The 18,561-nt window shown below is 53.9% G+C and overlaps 10 protein-coding genes across 10 annotated transcripts; 6 read left to right on the plus strand and 4 right to left on the minus strand.

Moving 5' to 3' along the window:
* Positions 1-825: 825 nt before the first annotated feature.
* G647_07185 (uncharacterized protein) lies at positions 826-1,215 on the minus strand (the record flags this gene model as incomplete). Its single annotated transcript, XM_008731501.1, has 1 exon — positions 826-1,215. The coding sequence occupies one exon, from the start codon at positions 1,213-1,215 to the stop codon at positions 826-828; it is 390 nt and encodes a 129-aa protein (XP_008729723.1).
* Positions 1,216-2,326: 1,111 nt separating this feature from the next.
* Positions 2,327-4,620, plus strand: G647_07186 (uncharacterized protein; the record flags this gene model as incomplete). Its single annotated transcript, XM_008731502.1, has 2 exons — positions 2,327-2,602; positions 2,677-4,620. 2 exons carry the CDS (start codon positions 2,327-2,329, stop codon positions 4,618-4,620), a joined length of 2,220 nt encoding a protein of 739 aa, XP_008729724.1.
* A 1,020-nt stretch (positions 4,621-5,640) lies between these two features.
* Positions 5,641-6,087, plus strand: G647_07187 (uncharacterized protein; the record flags this gene model as incomplete). Its single annotated transcript, XM_008731503.1, has 3 exons — positions 5,641-5,718; positions 5,829-5,889; positions 5,984-6,087. The coding sequence occupies 3 exons, from the start codon at positions 5,641-5,643 to the stop codon at positions 6,085-6,087; spliced, it is 243 nt and encodes an 80-aa protein (XP_008729725.1).
* A 1,719-nt stretch (positions 6,088-7,806) lies between these two features.
* G647_07188 (uncharacterized protein) lies at positions 7,807-8,187 on the plus strand (the record flags this gene model as incomplete). The annotated part of the gene is made up of 3 exons (XM_008731504.1): positions 7,807-7,923; positions 7,988-8,043; positions 8,103-8,187. The coding sequence occupies 3 exons, from the start codon at positions 7,807-7,809 to the stop codon at positions 8,185-8,187; spliced, it is 258 nt and encodes an 85-aa protein (XP_008729726.1).
* A 207-nt stretch (positions 8,188-8,394) lies between these two features.
* Positions 8,395-9,174, minus strand: G647_07189 (uncharacterized protein; the record flags this gene model as incomplete). Its single annotated transcript, XM_008731505.1, has 1 exon — positions 8,395-9,174. The coding sequence occupies one exon, from the start codon at positions 9,172-9,174 to the stop codon at positions 8,395-8,397; it is 780 nt and encodes a 259-aa protein (XP_008729727.1).
* A 967-nt stretch (positions 9,175-10,141) lies between these two features.
* Positions 10,142-10,634, minus strand: G647_07190 (uncharacterized protein; the record flags this gene model as incomplete). Its single annotated transcript, XM_008731506.1, has 3 exons — positions 10,142-10,288; positions 10,341-10,488; positions 10,594-10,634. 3 exons carry the CDS (start codon positions 10,632-10,634, stop codon positions 10,142-10,144), a joined length of 336 nt encoding a protein of 111 aa, XP_008729728.1.
* A 390-nt stretch (positions 10,635-11,024) lies between these two features.
* On the plus strand, positions 11,025-11,309 carry G647_07191 (uncharacterized protein; the record flags this gene model as incomplete). The annotated part of the gene is made up of 1 exon (XM_008731507.1): positions 11,025-11,309. The coding sequence occupies one exon, from the start codon at positions 11,025-11,027 to the stop codon at positions 11,307-11,309; it is 285 nt and encodes a 94-aa protein (XP_008729729.1).
* Positions 11,310-11,433: 124 nt separating this feature from the next.
* Positions 11,434-12,304, minus strand: G647_07192 (uncharacterized protein; the record flags this gene model as incomplete). The annotated part of the gene is made up of 2 exons (XM_008731508.1): positions 11,434-11,875; positions 11,928-12,304. The coding sequence occupies 2 exons, from the start codon at positions 12,302-12,304 to the stop codon at positions 11,434-11,436; spliced, it is 819 nt and encodes a 272-aa protein (XP_008729730.1).
* Positions 12,305-13,424: 1,120 nt separating this feature from the next.
* Positions 13,425-15,240, plus strand: G647_07193 (uncharacterized protein; the record flags this gene model as incomplete). The annotated part of the gene is made up of 2 exons (XM_008731509.1): positions 13,425-13,978; positions 14,028-15,240. The coding sequence occupies 2 exons, from the start codon at positions 13,425-13,427 to the stop codon at positions 15,238-15,240; spliced, it is 1,767 nt and encodes a 588-aa protein (XP_008729731.1).
* Positions 15,241-17,077: 1,837 nt separating this feature from the next.
* G647_07194 (uncharacterized protein) lies at positions 17,078-18,496 on the plus strand (the record flags this gene model as incomplete). Its single annotated transcript, XM_008731510.1, has 3 exons — positions 17,078-17,192; positions 17,266-17,363; positions 17,420-18,496. The coding sequence occupies 3 exons, from the start codon at positions 17,078-17,080 to the stop codon at positions 18,494-18,496; spliced, it is 1,290 nt and encodes a 429-aa protein (XP_008729732.1).
* Positions 18,497-18,561: the final 65 nt, after the last annotated feature.

Consider the following 18,561-nt stretch of genomic DNA (forward strand, 5'->3'; position numbering starts at 1 on the left):
TTCTTAGCTCTTCCATTCCTTCTCCTACTAGGTACGAAGCAAAAGCTTCAGCTTCAGCTTCAAGTGGATCTGCACTTTCTTTGCTACGTGATGATCCTGGTCTTTATGGACCACGACGTGGATGACCGAGTTGTTCTTGTTGGCTCAGCCTGATCCGGATCCTCGCCAAATCAGGCCAGAGACGACCGTGATGCCGTGCTGTGTTCAGCCCGGGGACCCCAGTGCGAGTACGCGACAACCCCTGTGCCTGTGGAGCTAGAGGCAGACATGGGCCTTTTTCATTGGCTTCCCAGGTCCCTGTACTGTGCCCATACAAGCGCTAACGATGCAAATCATTTGATAGTCTTACGAGGTACCGACGCTATGGAACAGGATGCGAGACCAAGTGGGTCTATCCGGTGACGCTGCCGACTCGCGTACCGATCCGCGTTGGGCCCCGCGTTCTCCTTCACGTCTCGCATCGCGTTGATCGTCAGTGTTCGGTTTGACTTTGGGGAGCGACTACGAGGACAGGGAGCATCGGGACAGAAACTAAAGGCAAAAGTGAACTTGACACACGGCCAATGAAACCGCGTGGTACGCATGACTCTCCATTGACAGCCTATCATCGCCCGTCCTTTCTCCCTTGACACCGACTATCTCCCCCCCAAAACGTATTATATGTACACAAATGTCCGAAATCTAAGTTCATGATTTGTTTCAGGTCCATCTGCCATTGGACCCTGGTAAGATGGCTCGTTGCGTTTCCTGCACCGACGACTTGATGTTGAAAAAGTCGAGCTCTTCACCTTGGCAGTCCGAGGGTGATCTGCAGCAAGCGTCAAGTTAGCCAGGAATTCTCAGCCGCTCCAAGTGAGGGCGACAGCTGAAGAAAGAGTTACGTACAGAAGGAGCAACGTTGATGGGAATAGAATTAGAGGCTGAGTTACTGTTCAGACTTACAGGAACGATCTCGTTTTCGTTGGCGAGGTTGTTCTCGGTGTTGTTGTTGCCACTGAAGACGTTGGCGACATCCCCGGCGTTGGCTGCAGTGACATATCCACTGTTCGAGACGGCGCCGAGGGCGGCGGCGGTGTCTCCATTCGTCTCCGGGCCGCTGACGCCGCTCAGCGTAGAGAGGTCTCCTCCCGAGGCACCGGCGGTCTGTGGCGTAGGAGCGGCCTCAATGGTGAGGAAGAGGAAGAAGAGGGCGCGGACGGCACAGGGGAGCTGCATGTTGAAGAACTGTCGGTTGCGATGTACTGTGTACCGTAAAAGGATCTCGAGATGTGATATGAATCCAGTGACGAAGTGAAGGACGGCGGAGAGGTCAAAAATGAGTGACGGGGGAGGCTCAGAAATGAGTGACTAGGGTAAGTTGATGAGTGAACGTATGCAGAAGAGAAAACGTGAACTTCGGCGACCAGGGCTGCCCTTATAACACTGCATCGAGACGAGGGTAATTACCTCCTATTCCCTCGACGGAGCAAAGATGAAACTGCGTGCTCTATTCCCACCGCGTTATGCTCATGTCGGTGTGATGCCACCTTTGATTGCTGGTGTACTCTTCCGGAAGTGACACGCATCGCGGCAGGGGTCTCGGACACGTCAAACCGGCGGCTTACCGGCCTCGCGTCGACAGCACGTCGGAGGATGGGCCGAGCCTCCTCAAAGATCGACAGGATGATATATCCGTGCGAGACAACGAGATCCGATGAGATCGGCAAGCCACAGCCGCGGCACCAGAGCAGTTTCCGAGAAGCGGCCATCAGATAGTGCACGCCACGTCTTCAGCCGCTCCGCAACCATCGTCCAGGTCCCCGACCACAAGGACCCTGACAGGGACGACGATCAACACCATCGTTCCCTTGTACGGGCAACCGTACTTATGGCGCCATCAGATAGCACGCTGTCAGATCCGCCTATGGCTTCCAGTGAAGCCTCGTTCCGCTGATAGAGGTGTGCTTGTTCATCTCTCACGGCAATATCACCGCAATTTTGACTAAAACACCAAGGAGCTATGGTCGACGCTTGCTTAGGAACGATAAGATTGAGCAGAGGAATCCGATGGAAATGCGAGGCCGAGCTGGACGCCTCGACGGCAACATGGCATCTGCTGTCCAGGAGTCATACTAAGCCATGGACACTCGCTGCCTCTCGTCGTCTCGCTATATCTCTTGTCAATCCCTTACTCTTCCAGTCACTCGTTACAATGTCGTGGTCAAGTTCACCTCAGTCACTCGTTACAATTTGATACTCAAGTTCACCTCGGTCACTCGTTACAATTTGATACTCAAGTTCACTCCTATTCACCCGTTTGCCCTTTGCATGTTTGTTCGAATTCACCATGGATCCCCAGCAGGTCAACAACCCGAGGGTCCCTGAACAAACACACCCGACAGCCGCTAGGTCTCAATCCTGGGTTGCGGCCGACGATTATTTTCTTCCAGCACCTCCGCCGGTACCAGCGTCCTACTCGGTCAATGGCGAACGAGTATACTCCCCAGATACCGGCGGACCATCGACGCCGTTGCCCGCGTACAAGCGTCAGATGTCAAGCGACAGCACCAGCCGGAGCCGCACATCAACTCTCAGAGACCGAAGTCTGGTGGATCTCAACGATGTCAAGGCAAGGATGTATGAGAAGGCATGTTGCCCTGGCCAAATGTACGGTTGCCCCTACTGACAGACATGTAGGGCTTTGTTCCTGCTGCTGCGGAAGAGGCGATGCCGTTCAACATCAAGTACAACTCGTCTTGCTATACGGTCGAGCGTCTTGCAGATTTCGACGACCTCGAACTCCGGCCGACCCTCGTCAAAGCGGTACACAAGCTGATGCCTTTCGTGACTGTCGCAGCCTTGGCCGCCAGCTTCGGTTATTTCGGCTTCCGGATATACTGTACGCTCGCGACCCAGAGAGCGCGGGACAAAATCTACCCCATGGCCTGGGTCTTCATCATTGCTGAAACGTTCGTCGCCTTCCCGCAGCTCTTTTACGCGTTTTATTCCTTCCTTGCCCTTCGGTCCCGGAAACGGCCCAAGCTCCGTCTTCGAGGCAACGCTGTTCCCACGGTCGACGTCTTTGTTACCTGTTGCAAGGAGGATATCGACGTCATCCTCGACACTGTCCGTGCAGCATGCGTGATCGACTATCCCCGGGATCGCTTCCGCGTAGTCGTCTGTGATGACGGCGGTTCTGAGGAATTGCGAAAAGCAGTCGGGATGCTGCAAACCTGCTATACCAACCTGCTTTACTGGGCACGCGTCAAGGTCAAGGGCAAGCCCCATCACTTCAAAGCTGGCAACCTCATCGCTGCGACAGATATGGTCGCCACCCTACCTGAGGGACCCGGCGAGTTCATCGCCGCTCTGGATGCCGACATGATCCCCGAGCCGGAATGGCTCCGTACTCTGATGGCCCATCTGGTCATCGATGATCAAATGTCCCTGGTGTGCCCGCCCCAGCTTTTCTACAACACGCCCAAAGGAGACCCTCTCTTCCAGAGCTTGGACTCTTTTGCACGTGTGCAAGAAGTGATCAAAGACGCCAATGGTGTTGCATGGTGCACCGGTTCCGGCTACGCAGTCCGGCGGGTCGCCATCGAAAGCATCGGTGGGTGGCCCACGGGCTCGCTGGCAGAAGATGTCTTCACCAGTTCCATGCTGCTGGGCCACGGATGGAAAACGGCCTTCGTGCACGAACCCCTCCAATGGGGACTCGTGCCCGACACCTTCACCGGCCACCTCAAACAGCGGACGCGCTGGACTTTGGGCACGCTGCAAACGGCTGCCAAACTCAATTTCTGTCTCTATGGAGTCGGCGCACGTGGCATGACCTTCAGTCAACGACTTTCGGGGTTTTTGTTCCCGGTGGATAATTTGCTCCGCATGTTCATCGCGTTTGCCGTTGTCGCCATCCCCGTGGGTCTGATGTCCGGCAAGGTCCTCGTGCTGTACGTCAGCGAGGACCAGCTACGGTGGCAGATCCGTCTTTGTTTCTTGGGCTTCGCGCTGGGTCGACTGGCCGAATACATCACCTTCTTGCCCTCGGGATACCGGCTTGCTCGACGCGACTTCGACGCGTCTCTGTGGATGATTCCGTACAACGCCATCACCATCGTCCAGTCTTTCATTCTGCCGAAATGGCTGGGTGGGAAGCCAATGGCCTTTGCACCCACTGGCTCTCTCACCTCGGAACTCAACGAGCGCGACATCAAGCAGAGAGCGCCGCTCTGGAAACGCCTAAAGATCATCATCTGGGACTGCAAGGCTTACATCCACCTGGTGTACGTGGTATTCACCGTCACCGCCGTCGCGCTGGCCTTTGGCCGCGCGCTGTCGATCAAGGGAGATGTCAGTGCACAGTACCGGTACATCTTGACACACATTTGCTGGCCACCCATGCTGTGGGTCCTGTCCGCCATCGCCTTCACGGTCCCCGTCCGATACGCGATATGGCCTCCGACAGTGCCAGATCGGGAGGAGCTACTCGACCGCGACCCGGACACCTTCATCGCCCACCCGAAACGAGAGTCCAAGCAAACGAAATGGAGCAAGCTGACGCTGTTCCATGAGGCTGTGTACGTTGCTGTCACTGTGTATACCACGTTGGCCTTTGTGGCGACTCTAATTTGGCACTGAGCGGCAGTGCATTATCTGCAACGTTTGATCGGAGCGTTGGCAAGCGTGAAATAGATCATATGTGTGTGTGTCGATGAACTAGAACTTGGAGTAATTTTAATCAAAGGGATGGGTTCATGGCCGTTATCCGGTTTACGGTGTACGAGTATGTTCTCTCGCACCTCTTCATACCTCTGGAATATTTGCGTGGAGTTTGGCGGGTTGGTTCAATCTGGTTCCGAGTCAGTGGATCTCGCTGTATAACACTGCATATAATTGCAGGAGATTACAGAAGATGGGGAACGGAAGGGAGCATTCCTCCACACCTAGTTGAGGTTGCCGAGCGCGTCAGGAGTACCACAAGAAGCTAGATCCCAACTCTTTCATACGTCAAACAGAGAGTCCAACCTGAATTCAGAGGGAGGTGGTCGATGAGGCACATGACAGAATGAAACCATAGCAGTACTTCACCAATGAGATCCAACACCTGAAGGACAACGACGATCACTATGGCTGTACTGTATGCGCCGGGGCGCGGTCATTGTTCCCATAGAGCAGGTAATTTGAGAAGCCCATCCACTAATTACCGAACGACGGTGAGAGAACGATCTCAGCGTGCGTAGCTGGCCTACGGATATGAGAACCATTCCGGATCCGCGTTTTGAGACGACGGCCTGTCCAGAGTTGGCAAGTACGGTGCATACGAATCCTAGGTCTATCGCATGGCGTTTCCCGAAGGAAAGTGAAAGCGAGATCAAGGTGAAACAAGAAAGCAGCAGGATCGGGCTGAGGTGAAGTGAGTGAGTGAGTGAGAAATGAGGGGTATCGTAAAGCTGCCTCTGCTCCTGCGACTGCCACTGCCTGCGGCTTGCTGCGGACAAAGCGATGCGAGCAGTCGTCCAGTACATACGGAGTACATATCAACCAACCCCGCCATCTTCTCCCACCCTCGAACGACCATTGCCATTCGCGTTCACGAGCTACTTACAGTACATCCAACAACGCTCCAGCTTCATCGATCAACGACCTTCAACCATCAACATGGGCAAGGAATCCGGCAACACCGGCTCCTCCAGCTACACCCCATACACCGTCAACAACAGCGGGACCAACTCTCAGGTACGACGACATCCGATGCCACTCACCCCGCACTGATGGAATGATACACCTACGAGTAGCAGATCGCTCTAACTACTGCGTAACCGATGGCTAATTATCTATGCGAATAGGGCAACAGCTATGACAATCGCTCCCAGCCCGGCGGCAATGCATATCACTACTCCAATTCCAGTAAGTTTTAAGTTAGGTGGAAGGGTGGCAACCGCGTCTCGGACATGAAGCGCAATCAGTACATGAGCTAATCAATATCCACTCCCCAATATAGATGGCTCTTACTACTATTCGAACGCCAACGGCTCCTCTTACTACAACAGCGGCAGTGGATCCTCGACGTACACTGCTCCCAACGGGAACACGTACAAGAAGTAGGCTCAGTCGGTGGACGATGCACTCCTCATGGGCACACGTACAAGAAGTAAGCTCGGTCGGCGGCGGACGACATGTGAAGAAATCGAGGAAAGGTTCAAAGCTGGAAAACAGGCTACGGCACTCATTCTAGGATTACTCTTACGCTAGTCGCGGATTGTGTGATCACTGCAACCGATGTGCGACTATGCAGGATGTGAGTGAGACAAGGCCGTTCGTACCTCACTCCTCCTCCACGGACTGAAGACGCAGCGAGGAACATGATACTGTACCAGGGTTACCAGGTAGCTTCCAACTCGAAGTCGACATCCTTTTCGGTGCCAGCTCTAGGAAGTGACTGCTGAAAATGCTTCTCCTAGCTGTCATGCATTATTACCTCTACATATTAGATGTGTTGTGTTTCCGATTTCTCGCAACGACGAAGCTACTCCTTGCAGCACGAGACTAGTTGCATACATCCATGCATCCGTACATCCATACATACCTACATTGGAAGGCGGTGGCGATCTTCTGGAAACTCTCACTCCTTTGTCCGACATGCCGTGTGTAACTTCGGAGGCCGGCAATTGAAAAGGCCACCGCTAATCGGCCTATCCTCAACAACAACGACAACACATGATCTCTCTGCGCGTAGGCTTGTACGAGTGCGAGTACGTCAGGTCGTAGATGTGGCCAGCGGAGATCGAGTTCGTCGACACGGCGCGGAAACCACAGCCACACCCTTCGTGCATGCTGGAAACGGTCCGAGCTTGTCCATCCACGCCAACGGATCAAACCCGAGGAATGGGTTGCACAGACACTGACTGGCATCAACGGCGTGGCGTGGCATGGCATGTGAGAGGCTGAAGCGCGTGAAATGCTGCTGCTCGTGTCAACCCACGGCCTACTGGTTTCAGCCGGGTGGCGCCGCACGCTCATGCCCACGGAAAAAAGGGCGTGGCCGTGGCCGGTCTTGATTGAAATGCATATCTTTGGGGCCGTTCCCCTTTCATGCTGGCTCGGTGCACACGGTAAGCGTTCGTGGAGCTCTCGTGGCCAGCCACCAGCCACCAGTGCCTCGTCGACGTCGTCGTTGTCGTCGCTGTCGTCGCATTATCCTCGGGATGTTATTGAGAGCCCGGACAGTGTTCGACAGCACAACCCCCACCCCTCCATTGTCCCATGGCATGGAAAATGTGAAAGATTGAAAGGACCCGCGTTTGGCACCGTGGATGGCTCCGCATATTCTGCCATCACACTTCTGACTCTGCAGCTTTGACTGTCCCTCACAAGTCGCCCCTCCCGAGGGCCATTGACCGCCATGACTGAATGAATGACTGAAGCAAATGGCCTGAATATCCGCGACCTCCAGTCTTTCTTTTCCTGATCTGTTATTGTTCTTTCGTTTCGCAGATTTGGCCATTCTTGCAGCGTTTTGCATTCTGCGTCCTGCTTTCTGCGTCCAACTCATTGTCGCTCATTCGTACATATGTTGTCTTATTCACCGCAAACGACATCCCCGTCGCTTCACCCCGTTTCAGCAAACGGCGACGGCGAATCAAACGGAGTCGTCGAGATCCGCTCTCTCACGGCGTTACAGGGCCTCCTTCTGGGGTATATCTTCTGTCTTGAGTCAATGCTCACTTGTGTCTGACTCGAACCAGCAGCACTCTCACCATACACACACCAAAGAAACCATACAATCCACCAACAGACCAAACGACACACTATACCACAAACACCATGGCGGCTCTTGGAAAGTTCAGAGCATCAATGATGAAGAAGATCGACTGGTTGAAGGGCAAGTTGAAGCGTCGGTCGGCCAAGGCGGCTCCGGAGGTAGAGAAGAAGCTAGTGATCGTAAGTGCTTTGCTCCTGAGACGGACTCGATGGATGAGACGAGACTGACACTTTCTGCTTGAAGGGAAACCCAACCAACTTCCGCCGGGAAGAGGTCACCCTCGGTGTCGACTGTCAAGGGTAAGATCCGTCAAGACCATGCCCGTTCTCACAGGGTCGACGCTGATGTCCAATCTTAGAAAGCCTGCTTTGGTGGAGAAGGCGCGGGAGGACGCGCAGTCGATGCACAACGCTGCAAAGGCTGCGTCCAATCCTGTTGTCTGAGAACGGACGTCATGCGCAACGGCATGGACAAGGGGATTCGCAGTAAGGTCCGATAGCTGGGGTAACGACATTTTCAAGAAGACAGTTGGCAGGGACGCGTGCCTGTGTTGCAAAGCCTTTTTTTTCAACGATGATCGATAGCAGGCGATAGCATTGGACAGCGACTGGGAGTGTGCTGCACATAAGATGTGGCTAAAGAAGAAATGATCACAACCACATTGGCACTTCATCTAGCCTTGACCTCTTCTCCTTCCCTTTGTCTAGAAGCGATGCTGGCCTTGACTTCGGTCTGTCATCCTCAGATTTGACGACTGTTTCTGGAGAATCCCAGCCGTCGTCAAGGTCGAAAAAAAACTTGCGCTTAGTTGACGGAGGCTTTGCTGGCTCGCCATTGACTGGAGCAGGTTCGGATTTGGACAAGCTCTGGTCGATGGCACGAGTCACCGAGATCGTTTGAGAGGTAATGGCATTAACCGCTTCCTCCCGTTGCTGAGGCGTCTTGTGGTGCGTTTCGCTTAGGCCAAAAGCATCACCGTCCTCCCCCTCTTTGGTCTCTATTCGGGAGCTCTGGCTTCTGGTGAGGCCTAGCCCAGCTTTGGTGCTGCTCGATATGCCCTCCAGTCCCACCAAGGATCGCTTTTGTTGGCTACCACCAGCCATTAGTGGAGCCAAACTGGTACCGGACCACAGATTGGCCTCTTTGTCGTCCTCGTCTTCTCCTCCTTCTTCGCGGGTTTTGTTACCTGTGACGCGGCGCAAGATTTCCTTCTGCCTCTTTTCAAGAGCCGCAGTTCTCAGCCGATTCTTTGCTTCCTTGGACATCGGCGAGGTCGGCGCAGGGAGAGCTTTTGGAGGAGCTTGACGAGCTTGCTTGACCAGTCTCTTGTATTCAGCGTGGTGGAGGTGTGCGGTGTATAACTGTGCCACCGTCTGAAATTCGTCTTCGACCATAATATAGGCGTCATCTCCGTCATAACCCTCGTGCATTACCCTGGTGGATGTGTTAGCGAAGCATTCTCCAAAACCACGCAGGACGGCTCACTGGACAGATGGAGGTCCACGGACGGGAGAGGAAGAAGGCGTTCTCCCTGACGACGTTAGCATTGGTTTATGCGCCCAGTGCTTAGAGATACTAACGGCTTGAGGTTGGTGCATTATCCGGTCTCGACAAACGACCACGGCTTCTCACCGTCCCCTCACCCTCGGACTTGTCATCGTCTGTCGGGGCAGACACTTTCTCTTGCTTGAGGCGAGGTGCTGGTGTTACGCGTGGCTTCTTTGCTGGCGGCTCATGCTTGACGTTCCAGGGTAGTGTACGAGCCATTTATCAGGGTGGTCGGCTCTGACGGTGGAAGCCCAGAGGAAGCAGGAGTTCAAGGAGGGTTGGAGCGCTGTGAATTATTCGTTCCCGATGCCAGTATATGCATTCTGTTTCTCTATCGCGGCGCACAGGGGGCAGTCAGTGACGGAAATACAGGTAGGCAGTCCGGTGGTAGTGCCACAAAGAATGGCAGTAGGAACAGAAAGTTAAGAGTGGGCTGGCGTCGCTACAGGCAGCGCAACCCCACTTGGAACTTGCGAGGTTCAAGAGGCATGTAATGAGCACAGAAGACGACACAGACAAAACAGCTGGAAACAAATAAGTTGAGATCTTCATGAAACAGACATTTCTGCATGTCTCTTATCTGACGACTGCGGAGTGCAATCTGCGACCCTGCCATTTGTTGTGGTGCATAATCTGCTGGGGGTATCTAACTTGTGCTGGCCCTCAGAGCCATAATTCATGTCAACGCCACCAGTCCAGTCCCAAGCAGTAGTGCCTGTGAAAGCGTATCGCGACCCAAAGAAATCCCCCGGTGGTAGGTGTCTATCCGCTACGCCGTTTTCCATGCTACCCAACCAAATCCCCAGACGCTGTCATATGATGCAGGTAGAACAGTCATGTTTGCTTTCCCTATGCTTCACCAGGCTTCTTGGAGTTGCAGCTGACGATCTTGACCTTGTCCGCATGGAACTCCTGACCGCCATCGCTCTTGAACCTAACGTCTTTCACGAGGAAAGTCCACACATCGTCGCAGAAGCGGTAGGTTTCAAGGTGGCCCTGCAGACTCTGTCAGCAGATCCCAGAGCGAGATTTCGCTGCAGTTGCGGACCTTGAATGTCAGCCTTGACTTGACCTTCTCTGCAAGCGTCTCCGCAATGGCGCGATCGAAGTTGCTGAGGATCTTCATCGCCAGTTGGGGTTCGATTCGGCCATCGTTGATCAGGTCGTCAATCGTATCGATGAGCGCATCGCCAATACTGCACAGTACTTGTCAATAATTGAAGCAGTCCATGGTGGCGAGTGCGACAGTGATGGAAGGCAGCAGTTCTCAGAACGTGGCGACCTGCTGGCGGAATGCCTACCTACTGCCGCGATACAGTTCATAATACTGTTGAGCGGCCATCGCTGACTTCCTGGTATGATGTTGTCGCTCGCTGTTTGAGCGCGACGATGAAGGCCGAGAAGAACTGACCAGCCACGACCAGAGAGCGCACAAAAGGGAGGCAGAAGTGATGTTGAGGAGAGGACGGTATATCGCTTCAAGGGCGTCGATCTAACGGACCATTAGTTATTGGCAGGACAAAATCTCCGGCCTTGGCAAGGATCTCGGCTGCCTGTCACTGCTGCATGGCGTCACTGCTGCACGAGAGGAAGCGAAGCAAGTCGTCACTTGATACCTCCCGCTCTTCGCATCTATCTACTTCTCATAGTACCTCGTAAGCTCTTCATCAGCCCTGAATTCAGAATGAAACTGGTATCAATAGCGAGTTTTTCCGTGGCCCGGCGTGGTCTAATGAGGCAGGCACTGGGCCAGGCACGACTTGCTTCAACAACTACCAAAAGCGAGCAAAGCGAGCCTGGGGTTCAGCCACAAGATCCGTCAAATTCAGCCAAGAAGAAAGAAGCCATGGATAAGCTCAAGAAGACGCACAAGTCCATGGCAGAGCTGGACGAAGAAATGAAGCTAGCCATGGAATCCATGTCAGGCGAAGGCGGCGAATACGGACTCGAACTTGAAGGTGGAAAGCCTGTGGCGATGAAGCGATCTGTGAAGGACAACATGTTCAGATACATCTGAATCACTCTGAGCCAGCAAAGATACCCGATGAGTGGATCATGCCACCAAGCAAGCGCGCCGAAGAACCCCCAGGGTATCATGCTGTTGCCACAATATCAAGCCGAAATTTCGCGACAAAGGATCACTAGGATAGCGGTCTTAAAAGGCTGGCACTGTACAGTTTGTTGATATCCCCCACCAGATCGTCAACAGAGCTGCCGCCGGGACAGTCATACCACTCTCCGCCGTCACGAATACAACGGATTTCGCCTGCAAGTCTGACTGTACAGCTCTTTGTGACGTTGTTCTCCTGGCTTCTTTCAATGCTGGCTCGGAGCAAGTCGATGCCTTCTCCTTCATCACTGATACACGAATTGAGTTTCTGGAAGTCAAGGGCATGTTCCATTGCACAGCTTTCCACCAGATCTCGCTTCGGGATGTCGGGATAGTCGGAGATCAAACAATTGGCATATCCAAGCCATAGCTTCACGTCGGGGTAGACTTTGGCAGCGCAGAGGAGGATGATGTTGCCGAGGCACTCGCCGGGGCCATGCTTGCACGAGACGGCATCGGAGTTGGGGTCAATGCTGTAGATATATCAGACGGGACTCTCGCTACAAGGAGGACCGAGTCACGTACCTTCCAATGAATGACATCGTTAAGTTCACCTTCTCCGAGACTTTCACCATTGTCGGCACTATCAATTCGCGCAAACAATCCCTCGCGTCTGGACATTTCGACATGACATGTATCTCGAGTGGTACTTTTTCTTCGACTGCGACCGGCCTCGAGGATAGAGCGGGGTCATTGTGATGATGGCAGACGAAAGTGGTCGGGAGGAGGTAGAATATTGCTAGGAGCGTGAGGCAGACGGGAATTACTCGCTTAAAGGCGTGTTTTGGTTGATATCTTCGAGGGCTGTAGTTGTCGATTGGTGGCAGGTCAGTTTCAGTCGCAAATGGCTCGTGCAGTAGGTGTTGTTGCTTTCCATCAAACGGTGGCATCTTGCTACCCATGATGCACAGCCTAGATATCAAACTCTGCCAGTGGAAAGGTCGTAAGTTACGGCAATCTTTAGAGCCGCAAGAATATTCGACAACTACCGAGAGTGATCGAGTTCCGCGCTTGGTGATGCACCTTTCAAATCATCAAGCAGGTCTGCATGTGAAAAGTAAGCGCAGGTGGTAAAGACTCGGATTGGGGGGATCCATGTTCGTCCGGGGAAGCCGCAGCAGGGCTGGAAGGGCGCCGGGCAACTCCGTCCTCCTGTCTGCTCCACCCTAGACCACCTTCACCGTGACGAGGCCTACGCCAGGTCTGGCTAAGGAGGAAATGATGAATTCCTCGCTCTTGGATGGGTGACTGTGAGTTGTGTGTTTGGTCAGAGACAGGAATTTCAGGGAAGCAACTCACACGGAGTAGCTCTGGTCATAACACCCGACTCCCACTCCTCCACCGGAGCCTGCCGCTGTTGTGCGGTCGAACGAGGCAAAAGGGCCCATAATACGGAGTACTGGGTATGTGCGTGCGATGGGAACAGAGACGAATCGCCCTATGAGTCATGTTGATGCTCTGAGGAACGGCGAGAGCCCCAGTTGCCATGTGGCATATCAAATGGGTAGTCCCCCAACTTGAGGTCCTCATACGTGGGGTTTAGCCCCAAGCCTCATCGAACTTTCGCCAAATGAGTGCCGATGGTGGGAAGCAGTGCGGGTTCGACATGTCCTAAAACGACTGCTTCGATGGGTGCTGATTCGTACGCGAAAAGGCTTGAGGCTGGACTTTTCCCTTTTCCTCACTCTACCCTTCGACCCTTCTACCCAGCGTAACATCCGACCCCAGGGTCACATCTGAACAACAGAACGTCGCCAACAGATCCGTCCTTATGAGGACTGAGTTTCTATCTCGTGCGTGAACTTCTCTGAGCGTGTCAGAGTTGCGCTTGGCTTCGAATTTCGGATAGTCGGATTCTTGCTCGCTCTGCAAGCTCCGTACATTCGATCTTCTCCCCGACTTCGGATGCCAGTTTTCTCGCCTCTCCAATGCTGACTCGGTCGCCTTGCACGTGAGCACGAAGTACCGCCCTGTGAAACCATTCCAAGCGACCATCTACCACCTTACACTCCGTCCACCATCATGTCAGAGCTAGCTTCGGCGCAGTCGGCTAGCAATGGCAGTCCACCTCCCGACGACCTCGAAGGCGAACTGGATGCGTTCATTCAACCTCTCCTCATCGACGACAATGTTGTACACAACCTGGCCTATCAGTTCTCCAAAGTTTACGAGGAGCTCGCCATACGATCCGATGAGCAGTTTCTACCAACGCCCGTCACAAAACTGCCCACCGGACAGGAGACTGGTCAGTTCCTTGCTATCGACGTCGGAGGCACCAATCTGCGAGTCGCATTTATCGAGCTACTAGGTGACACCGAGGAACTTCTCCCGACTGCCAATGGCGTTGAACGGTCACGTGAAACGATTAGAAACGCCCAGCGGCCGCGAGTACGACGGACCCTGGAGAAGGCGTGGCCCATAGGAGAGCATCTGAAAATGGACAAGACTGAAGACCTCTTCGCATGGATTGGTGACTGCATTGCTGAGGTTGTGGGCGACCGACTGACCTCAGACAACGGCAAAGTACCCGTACCAGAAGAGCTCGCAATGGGCATCACCTTCAGTTTTCCCATGATGTAGGTTCTGGCCAAACCCACAATTCCAGCTTGCTGACGAAGAACCAAGCCAGACAGAACTGTCGTCCGCAACCCTGATGCCCATGGGCAAAGGCTTCACCATTAGTTCCGACCTGGATCTCGGCTCGACCTTGTTGCAGGGCTATGCAAGGCACACCCGCCGCCAGTCACCCACGAGTTCGTCTCCCAAAGCGAAGCGAAGGAAGCTGGGGCCGTTGCCTCGACTGAAAATCACTGCCATTACAAATGACACGATTGCGACACTCGCTTCTCTGGCATACAGTGTCAAATCCCTACCTAACTCACGGGTTGTTGCCGCCATCATCGTCGGCACGGGAGTCAACGCCACCATCCCCATGAAGTTTTCAAGCCTAGGTGAAGCCAAAGTTGAGTCCATCAAAAAGAACAAACCCGACGCAACAGAGACCGTCGTCAACACTGAAATGACTATTGCTGGTGCTTGTGGTCCCCTGCAAAGTATAACCACGGAATGGGATCGGCAGCTCGATAAAAACTGCGCTCGACCAGGCTTCCAGCCTCTGGAATACATGACTGGAGGTCGGTATATCGGAGAGCTGGTCCGCATCATCTTCTTCGACTACATGACCAGAGCACACAAGCCCCCTGTGCCTGCAGCATCCCTTCCTGCGACAATTGTCCACAGCTACAGCTTCACTACGACCTTCGTCAGTGCCGTGGTAGCACGAGCCCGGTCGGATTCAGAACTGGCGGGCGAGTTAAAACGTCGTATACCACCTCCCGAATCGTCCAACTGGGGATGGTCACCACATTCAGCCGGAGCCCTGCGCAAGATCGCTCATCTTGTTCAGGTTCGATCCGCCGGGCTGATTGCTGCTTCGACAGTCGGGTTGCTGGCCACCGTGGGTGAGATCGCTTTGTCGGAGCCCGGTAGCCCTGCATCTCTTCCTGATGGCATGGTCTTGACCGACAGCAAGCCATCCTCGCCGAAGTCGATTCTTTCGTCCCTCCAGCGTGATACACGAGATGGTCTGTCGCCAGCTCCCGGGTCGAGCGCATGGAAGTCGGGCCCTGAAGAACTGGTCATCGCGTACACTGGTGGCATCATCCAGCACTATCCTAACTTCAAAGAACAAACTCAGCGCTTCATCGACCGACTGGTAATGAGAGCTGGCGTCCAGGACGGTGGTAAGAGCGTGTTCTTGAGGGAAGCTCGCGATGGTGGGATCATCGGCGCGGGTGTTCTAGCGGGCATGGAGACTCTGGAAAGAAATTTGTCGTGATGCGAGCTAGCTTTGTGTCTGCACGGTACAAAGAAAGCCGCTTACCGTCTACCTTGACGCGAGGCAATCGACGTCCATTTTGTGAACACTCTCCTCTCTTTGCGGCCGCAATTAGAATGCGGATAGATTCTGGGGGAGTCAGAGCATGCGCAACGCAGGGCGGATCCCTTGCATGGAGGCGCTTTGACAAATCTGCTGGCCGCAGAAAGCTTGAGACGGAGAGTGAAGAGGATTTCTCACTTTGTCACGGAACCATCCAGCATTTGATGCGGAGGATCAGCACCGCTGACACGAAAGTCGCAAGCGGGAAAGAGGACAAGCCTCGTGGTTGGCCACCAACAAGCGGACGGGCATTTGATGTGAAGCGAAGCGAAGCCCAACCCCGTGTGTTTTAGCCGAAGCTTCTCAGGGTCTGCGTGGCATCAGGGGCCCCGCAACGGCTCCCGAAGCTCAATACAAGTGTGCCGTCTAGCACAAGTTGGTTGGACTGTTCAGCAGGAGCAAGGAGAGTGCCACTTGTCTACATCTCTGTATACGATTCAATTGAGTACAGGATATCGTGAGGAGTGGCCGTATTTTTGGGGCGATGAATCACTGGAGAACATAGGTAATCATCAACAGTCACTTGATGATCACACCTCAGGTCATCCGACGAGTCATGACAACCTGAATTAAGTAGATCGATTTGGTTCGACGAGACGTGAGTGGTTCCATTCGCCGTGACAGTTGACTCGAATTGATCCTGAACCACAGTCTAGTTTACGCAATCATTGTGTGCGAGTTTATTTGCCGAGGTGCTCCCATCGATCGGCCGCAGCACCCCCAGCACTGTGGAAGGGTCCAGACAATTCGGGGAGTTCTCCAGCTGCTCACCGTTGCTGCGGTTGAGGGCGAAATAGTTTCACGTCACTGGAAGAGAAAAGAGCTTGGCTGTGCGACCGGACTTGACGCTGTGATGAGGAGAAGTAGATGGTCTACTGCCACGTCTGGAGCAAAAGCATTTGAGGCACAAGTGACAGAAGGACATACGTACACTGAATCCATGAGAGTGGCTGTTGGCGAGTCGAGACAAGCTCTCGTGTGCAGGCGACTTACAGGTCGATCGGGGACCCCCGGTAGTTGAGCAGGGCACGCGAGCGACCCAGGAGGCTCCTGCGTCACGCTTGAAAGGCCTAGTGGTGGCCGCTTAAGCTCTCGCTTTAAGCCGAGAATAGGCCTGACGACCGAACAATGGCGTAACTGAAAACTGTTTGACCACTGACATGCCGCCCTGGCTGTGGCAACCCCGGTCGACGGACTGGGAGATTCTCCAGGACCAGGACTGGGCCTCCCGATTGCGTCTTCTGTCCCCGTGTGGAGAGGGTGGTGCTTTGGTGCTTTGGTGCTGTGGCTTTGTGCCCGGCTGTCTTTCGCCCTCGACAAAAGCTGAGTGATGTGCAGTCCACCTCCCACTCACCCGCATTCGTAATTCTCATTTCGCTGCATCCTCACGTCGCTCATGCCTTGCTCTCAGTCAACTCCCTCCAATCTTTCTCTACCGGCTGCTCCCTTCGCTCACGCTATCTCGCTCCTTCCCAACGACGTCCGTCGCCTCCACGGCCGATTTCCCGCCGCTGCCAGAACTCTCAGCCGCTGACCACCAAATTTACCCGTCAAACCCCCCGCGCAGTCTCAGGTCTCAAGCCCATCATTTCAACCACGTCCTCGACTGCGAGCCCCTTTCGCTGACTTGGCTATGAGCATAATGGTGGAGGGCGTTGCCTCTTGATGGGCGCAGTCAGGATATCGACCTCTTGTTCGCCGCGCACCAGTCGCTGTAATTTTGGATGGGCTTAAGATGAGCCCGATTCCTGTGATCGAACATGTTTTCCACGCTTTTGTGAGGCGCGATGAGCCTGATAATCCGGAAGACAGACCCAGTGATCCGAACGGTCTGGTCCTTGAAGCATGGGGTGAGTCGCCTCGAGGCTCCTTGTCCAACTCGAAGTTAAGATCCGCCATCTGACACAACACCCTCGGGAACAGCTCAAGGATACATGGTGGGGTCACTCATCATTATGTCCTGCATCACACTTGCAAACATGCGAAGAGGTGTCCTGCTCCACAAGTTGATTTTACTCGAGGTATGGTCAACCCCTGCAGGAGGCGATCCGTCCAGGCTGAACTGATTCTTTCATAGCTGGTACTAGGATATTGGCAGGGTTTCTTCATCCTGTTTAATCCTCCAGTGTACGCCTGGTGGCTTTCGGTCGCTGCGATTCCTCTGAACATATCCTGGTGGCTGCACAATGTAATTGCCTGGATGAAGCTTAGGCCCTTCCTGAATAAGGTTGGCAGTCGACTATTCATCGGGACCATCATCCTGGTCATCCCATACTGGATCGTCGAGATATACGCCAACTTTACCTATTTCCACAACGTCAACACGGTCTTCCTGAAAACGAGGCCATGGGAGGCTTTATGTCGAGATCCATGGTGGATATTGGCTGCTTGCCTCCTGATATACAACATCAAGACGAAGTACGATTTAACCCTGACGCAAATCATCCGAATATCGCCCCGATTCGCTGTGATGCTGGGCGCTATGGTCCTCAGTATTTGCTTTATTGTGCTGGACGTCCTGTCGGTGACTTCGGCTCTTAAATCCGTGCTCCCTGTTGGGATCAACCCTTTCTGGAAATTATCATTTGTCTTCAAGTGCTTGACCGACTCGGTTGTCTTAGACGACTTCAAGACAGCATTGGACCGACTCCGGGCCTTCAAAATGAGCAGACTTGGGAGCTTCGCTATTGATGGCGCGGACACCCGAAGTAAGAAGCACAAGGACGCCGTAACGAATGCCAACAACTGGACCAACCCGCCCCCAGTGGCAGACAAAGCACAACCAGTCGGACCACTACCCATTCTGCCCAGTCCTGATGGAGATTACGTCAAGCCTCGATGGGAGGAGTTGAAACCAGGACGCTCCGACCATGTGGAAGATCCCGACCCGACAGAGATTGCCCGGAATGGCTCGAGAGATCGTGATCCAGAGGAGAATCCTTTTGATGCCATCGATGCGATCGATTACGCACATCCTCAACGGGAGGCGAGCGATGCTCACATGCTCCAGTCCCAAACGAGTTGGCTACACAGGCGGTCATCTGAAGAGACCTCCGACGCCGATATCGAATACGCAATGGCCGTCCGCCAGGTGACGAATGAATCAATGGAGCAACAACGCAATAAGCACAAGGGAATCGGTTTGGCAAAATGAAGCAAGCATGGAACAACTTCTTCGATCTCTTCCCTGGTGGCGATTTCTCGACACGCACCGTGCAC

This window comes from Cladophialophora carrionii (assembly GCF_000365165.1).
Source record: "Cladophialophora carrionii CBS 160.54 unplaced genomic scaffold supercont1.6, whole genome shotgun sequence".
Classification (NCBI taxonomy): domain Eukaryota; kingdom Fungi; phylum Ascomycota; class Eurotiomycetes; order Chaetothyriales; family Herpotrichiellaceae; genus Cladophialophora; species Cladophialophora carrionii.